The following is a 6,792-nucleotide window of genomic DNA, read 5'->3' as shown; positions in this document are numbered from 1 at the left end:
TAAACAGTAGATTATTTTTGGTCGCTTTTAACTGTTTTTAAATTTGCATTTTAAGGTGAGGTAACTCTACAACAGTGCTTTTTCTAAAGGAATCTACATGGAATTTTCCTATTTTGTAATTTAGTTGGAAAAAACGTACGGTGACCCTTCAAATTTTGTTCTTTTGATATTCTCAAAGTATTGCCTCAAAGCTATATTTTCCTAATATTTTTTGCAATTCTATGTTTTTGTTTATTTTCTTATCATAAAATTGTGTTTTTTCCTGTATAATCCATATAAAATGTGTAATTTATAATGACCTGTAGCTTGAGAAAATACGCGATGACCTATTATTTTTATTATATTTTTGAACATATATCAATAGATACTACGTTTTGGCAAAGTATGAGCAAAGTCTTTTATTTTTATTTTAGACTCCCATACTACCTTAAGGGCAAGTAATAAGTTTTATTTATCACGAAGATATTTCTACAAGTTTGCATGCACATACAAATAATAAGCTGTGGTATGACGAACAATGAGACAAATCTTTATCAGAAAGCACATGACATAGAAGTTAATAACAATAAGTCACCGTTAGAAATTACTGCATAGAAATCTACAAATGGCCTCGATATGACAAATGTAAAATAATTCAAACGAAAAATCTAAAGGCAAAATTGATGTACAAAACAATAAACTAAAAACAAATAAGATATACACAACAAAAATCAACCACAGGCATATACAGAGTATGGGGGGTATTAAAACGAGTTACTTACACGTAGCACAAATCCTCTATACCAAATCTGGGAAACTGATGTACAGTATGACATAAGAACAAACTTTAAAAAATCAGTTGAAATGTAAAAATGAAATGAATGTTGAAAAATTGAAATTATGTTGAAAAGAAACATTGTATCTATAAAATGAAATTGAATAAATCTCCGGTTCTTGATGGACTTATGGTAGAATTTTATAGAATATTTTGGAATGAATAAAAATTACTACTTGTAAATGTCTTAAATACAGGATACGATATAAACAGTCTTTCATATACACAACGCAATAGTATTAACTTTGATATTAAAAAATGGGGACCCTTTCCTTTTGGAAAACTATCGTCCAATATCTCCTCTAAATATAGATTTTAAAATTTTGCCATATGTTCTTGCTCAACGTTTAAAAAAGGGATTTCAAAAATAATTAATGAGGACCAAATTGGTTATGTTACAATAGATTTATTGGGTTTAATATGAGACAAATCCAAGATGTTATAGACTATGCAGAAACATACAAAAATGAGGGGGCAATTGTAGTTATTGGTCTAAGAAAGCATTTGATTTGTTAGAATGGGATTTTATGCTTGGAACTTTTAAACATTTTGTTTAATGCATCATTTAATAGTGTTTACTGTCCCTCTGATATATTTCGTCCCAGTCTTTAATAAGTGGTTACAAAAGGACAGCAAACTTCCAACAAAATGAGTCATCTTGTATGGCAAAAAGCAGAAAACTACCACGTGCACAGCGACGAAACTACACTCGCAAGTGGAAAAAACTAGTCATGACACATCACACCAAGTTGTTAACATAGGCTATGCCTTCAAGTCCAACTGCTGTGCACAATCTTTTCACAGTTTTTTGCAAGGTATTATGACCTACTGGGACTTTACAAAACCACTGGTCTGTTGTAAAGATGACTAGCGGTTTAAAATAGAATGCATCGACTTCATCTTTAGGACTGTAAATAAAAAAAACATATTACTATAGTAAAGAGGAACAGATCAATGAGTAATGAAATAAATAAAGGATTCTTTTTGTAAAATTATTTCATATATGAATCGACTAGTCTTACTGTAATAAATTTTAGATTTAAAGAAAACAGAACAATTTGAGTGATAGTTTGACAAATGTTTAATTTTCATTGAATTTGTATTCTACTTTAGCATGTTTAGCACATCAGTACTCAAACACACCTTTTCTTCTACGAATAAAAAAAATCAATGATAAATATTAGTTTGAGTCGCAGAAATATTCGGAAGTATTATATAAAACAAGATGTGGTATAAAATGCTTGAATTTTTACATTACGCGCAAGATTTGTCTTACACTTATTTAAACGTTATCAGTTGAAAATAAAAAAAACACATCAAAACAATTAACATCTTTAAAGTGGGACTTTTTGGAAACTGGACGAGATAACTTGAATGTAATAAAGGAAACTATTCGCATAGAGATATGTCTGGGATGTGAAATATGGATATAATGAGAAATGAGATTTGAAAATATTAATACAGATGTCAGCAAATTATCGTTACCATACCATTAGCTATATATAGAGCTCAGTGACGGATCTATGTGCTACGGAGAGAGTACAACCCCCTCTTTTGATAGCAAACAAAATTTTATCAAAAGTTCATCACGAATTTTAGTATTAAATGATCCTACATATTGTCGTCTCGCTTCGCTTGGCCTTAAATTTCAATAATCAGAAATGACACCCCTTTCATACACTGGATTTCCGCTTACATTTGTGTAACATGACAAATCATAAACTTAAAAGACGGTAAGCGCCTCGAAAGCTGACGTCAAAAACAGGACGCCTCCTTCGAATGAAAAAGATTAAGAAATTGAAATATATAAATGATACCCTCTTCATTCTGTACATATTTTCCCTATAAAAACATACATTGTCTGTTGCTTCGTGTCCAGTGGCAAATATTTCATGCACAACATTAACACAGATTTATCGACTCTATATAAAGTAAAGTGTGTTGATTCTTGTTTTAATATCGAAAAAAACTTTATTATATTATTGTATTAACATACCATAAGCGTTTGTACTTTTCAAAAAGAGTAACAATACATCTGTCTGGGTCCTCTATATTTTCATAACCTTTGACAGTCTTTGGTGTATATTTTTTGTCTTTCATGCCGCCAGAATTTGTTGTGGATATGTCTTCCTTGTATATCTTTTGTTTAATTCTGAATCAATGTATGGCCCTGTTATCTGTGGATTTTTGTTCAACCTTAAATTACGATGTTCTTTACCGCCACGTAATGCAAAATGGATACTATTTAAATAAACCATTGTATCCAACAGCTTTGGGGGATTATCCGACCCAATGACAGCTCTCTCCCACATAATATTTTTCTCAAGACTTGAAATTGGTTCTGCCCTTCTTCGACTCGCGGCACCTAACCCCTCTGCGGATCTTTTTTTCATCATAGAGTCCAGTACTTTGCCGCACTTGACATAAGTAGGTTGGGTTAGCAGATTTACGGCTGGATCACTCAATCTGATTTGTCCTTGTATAGCCACAAACAACTGGTACAAGGACGCTGACGGGTAATCATTTCCATCGGTCTTCTTAGCTTCAGCTAGGAAATATTGCAATGCTGTGTCCCTTAGAGATGGCTCCATTTCAGTTATACTCTGTGTTATTGCTTCAACAGGGATTGGTAAATTGTCGCTAACTGGGCGAGCCCTCCTCTCCTTTTGCCAATTACTGAAAACGTTATATCCCCATCTATAATGACATCGCGACGATTGAGGAATTGCTAACTCTATTAAATTCGAAATTTCTTCAGGGGTCACGGGTAGTTTATGTCTATACTCATGACCATTTGCAGCACTACAATTTGAGGTTAAATCAGTTTCTAAAATTGAAAAAAAAAAAAAATACAATTTTATAGGTTCGAAAAAAGTTGTTGTATATCATATGTCATGAAAAATCGCATTTTAGCTAGTTTTTAGTTCAAAGTTGTTTATAACAGTTAACTGAGGTTTACAAAGAATCATCTAATATTAATTTTGAAATGTATTTTATTCTTGAAATACCGAATCTAACCGTGTTTTTAAGATTTTTAATTTCGGGGTCTTCATATTGGTCCTCATTAAGATGACAAGGGTCTAAAATTTGACTAATTAGAAAAAAATGAATCTAAAGAGTTCTTTGAAAGCTGAATGCAACCGTATATTTAGGAGTGATTTTACTTTAGGACTTGTTTTTCACGCTAACGTCCAAAGGGTCCAAAGCTAAACTTCTAAGGGTTCTTTGGTATGCCAAATCAAGAAGTGTATCTAGAGTTTTGTTTTTGGGTCAAGCTTTCAAGTTTGTCCAATTCGGGGTCTAAAATAAAGCTTTGTTTAATTTCAACACAACTTGAGTATATATGAGGTTCTTTAAAAAGCTTAATCTAATTATGTATTTATATTTTTTTATCTTGGGCTCTGGACCATATAGAGATCCAAAGGATCCAAGATAAGATATATTCGTTATTGTAAAAATTTAATAAAAATATCTATCATTTTCTCCCTACTCAGTTAACCCCTATTACTTTTCATGATGTGGACCAGTCATTGTTATTGAATCTTACGCAGCTTGATTGGATTACGTTATTATTAGTTTACCTTTAAACTGTTTTTTTTAAATTTTTCATGCATGTGTATAATTGATAAAATAAAATCAAAGTACTGAAGTACTGAACATCGAATGACCGCAAGTTCTTGTGGATGATCAAAAGCATTTGTCAGAGAAAAAGATCACATCTCTATACCTGAAACTGAGGTTAATGTACAGATATCTATTTTTTCTGAGACAAGTTCGTGCGTGGATGATCAATAAATGACAGGCTGGTTTGTTTTATAGTAATATACCAGTTACATGTATATATAATTTTCATCCATTTGCATATATCATATTCTACTATTCTCATAAAAGTGCAGTGCAAGTGCATGGTGGACATTCTTCTGTAAACATTTGATTTTTCTAAACAGATTGGACTAGTCCGTGTCATTTTTTTTATCACTTAAACTAAAGGTCTGAATGTTATAAACTTCTTCTTAATTTATTGTCCCAAAATGTTCCACATGTAGAGTAGATATTCCGGAGAACAAAGAGAAAGTTTACAAATTTACGTTTTATTCCATTACACAAGTTAATTTTCGAAGAGAAATGTCGAAATACACTTAAGCACGACTAAACTAGGTAAAATTATTGTTTATCTCAGCTTAGAAAAAAGTGTTTGGTAAAGTCATGTTTAATCCGCCTATTTTACGAGATCCGTAGTGGAGGGGGCATACAGTTTTACCTTAAGGATGTACTTGTGTGAGCTTAGGTAAAATTAAATAAATAAAGAATTCAAAATTGATACTTTAAGCTGGAAGAGTATTAGTTACGAACAAAATGAGCTAAAAATATTGATAGGTCATGGAGCTCCTTTTCGAGATATTTGATTTTTTAAATATGGCGGGAAAAGGCTGGCTCGGACTTTTACCTTATATTTCAATTGGTATTATTTGGGTCTCAAATCAAAAGAAAGAAAATCAAGAATCTGCTTAAATTTTGTCAAATGGCCTTTTATGAGCTAGTAAGTCTTATGTTAAAAGATAAATAGGTGTTATGAGGAATATTTTATATTGTGTCATATGGAAAAACACAAAGGAGTCTGAACATTTGACACTTATTTCAAAACCTCACCTTAGTACATCCTTAAGCTCGTCCGTTCGTCCGTCCGTATTAATATGTTATGAAATTTATACAAAATGCTTATTACCACAAAACACTGATCAATTTGCATTTTGGTTGCTTCACTTATATACTGTTTCCGAGTTTTGTCCCTTTACAAATGGACAGTAAGCAAATTGGCTGGGTTTCTTTATTTGTTCTGGACTTTTTAAAATCCCATGATGTGTTCCCGATCCCGTATTTTGAACGTTAGGGGGAAAAATAAACCAATCAAACAATCCCATATTCGCCAAAAGAAATGTACCATGGTTATTGAGAACAGAACTTTTACCAATATACTAGTAGAAATAAATTGAATGAAAGTCTATATATAACGAATAACAGTGCATATCAGGGAATGTGCATCAACTTAATTTGTGATTATCTTAATAAATTAACTTAAGGGCATCCGATACAGTTTCTCGATAAAATGCCATTTTTATAATTTTGTAATATGTTGTAGGCCTTGGCGAGTAATAAAATAAAACACAAAATAAAACATAGGTCACCGTGCTTGTTTTCGAGAAAATTGAGGCTGAAAATTGGGGATTTGTGCAATTTTGTAAAACAATTAGGCAATGTTATAAATTTTTTGGAGCAGATATTTTTCGTCGTAAATTATTAAGATCGGGTTCAATCTGAAGCTGTGATAAGTAACAAAAAATAAAAAAATAAATGACTACTGGAATATCTATACAATTATTCAATCCTTGCTTGACATTGCGGACCAGATGCCCAAAGTGGTATTTTTTTAAACCTAAAAATATGGAAATAAACTGTTTCTGAAAATGTCATTATTATCATTTTTCTGCATAAACTGGATCTTGTCATGCTTTCTCCAAATCTCAAATAAAAAATATAGGTCACCGTGCTTGATTCCATGATAAACGCGATTTATCCTAAAAACTGCGTCCCCCATTTGTAAACTCAACGCTAGCGCTAAAGTGCATGACATCGCTGGCAAAAAATTTCGACGTTATCTCTGCAAATTACCGGCGACATTATTTCTTTAATAAACATAAAACAAAATTATGTTCTTAAGGAAGAAGCTTAAAATATTATAATTTCTGTACGTTGGTGTCCATTTTTATCCATTCTTTATTTCATAATCACATATGTATTGTATTGTGAACACTTTTAATTGCCATATATAGAAAGCACTGACAAAATTAAATTATAGAATCGGCCGCAAAAGGGAAAAAAGGTGCTTGTATTTATCAACAAATAAGTTATTTTGGTTTTTTTTTAAATGGTTTGTAAGTAGTAAAAGTTCAATCATAAGTTAATATTGAAATTAAAAG

At 31.6% G+C, this 6,792-nt stretch overlaps 1 protein-coding gene across 1 annotated transcript; it reads right to left on the bottom strand.

The window, feature by feature from the left end:
• Positions 1 to 2,910: 2,910 nt before the first annotated feature.
• Positions 2,911 to 4,345, bottom strand: LOC139500222 (zinc finger MYM-type protein 2-like). Its single transcript, XM_071288962.1, has 2 exons — positions 4,323 to 4,345; positions 2,911 to 3,616 (listed from the first exon to the last, which is right to left on the bottom strand). The coding sequence occupies exons 1-2, from the start codon at positions 4,343 to 4,345 to the stop codon at positions 2,911 to 2,913; spliced, it is 729 nt and encodes a 242-aa protein (XP_071145063.1).
• Positions 4,346 to 6,792: the final 2,447 nt, after the last annotated feature.

Source organism: Mytilus edulis, chromosome 13 (assembly GCF_963676685.1).
Source record: "Mytilus edulis chromosome 13, xbMytEdul2.2, whole genome shotgun sequence".
Lineage (NCBI taxonomy): Eukaryota > Metazoa > Mollusca > Bivalvia > Mytilida > Mytilidae > Mytilus > Mytilus edulis.
Note: the sequence above shows the minus strand (reverse complement) of the source record. Positions and strands in the feature narration are given on the sequence as shown.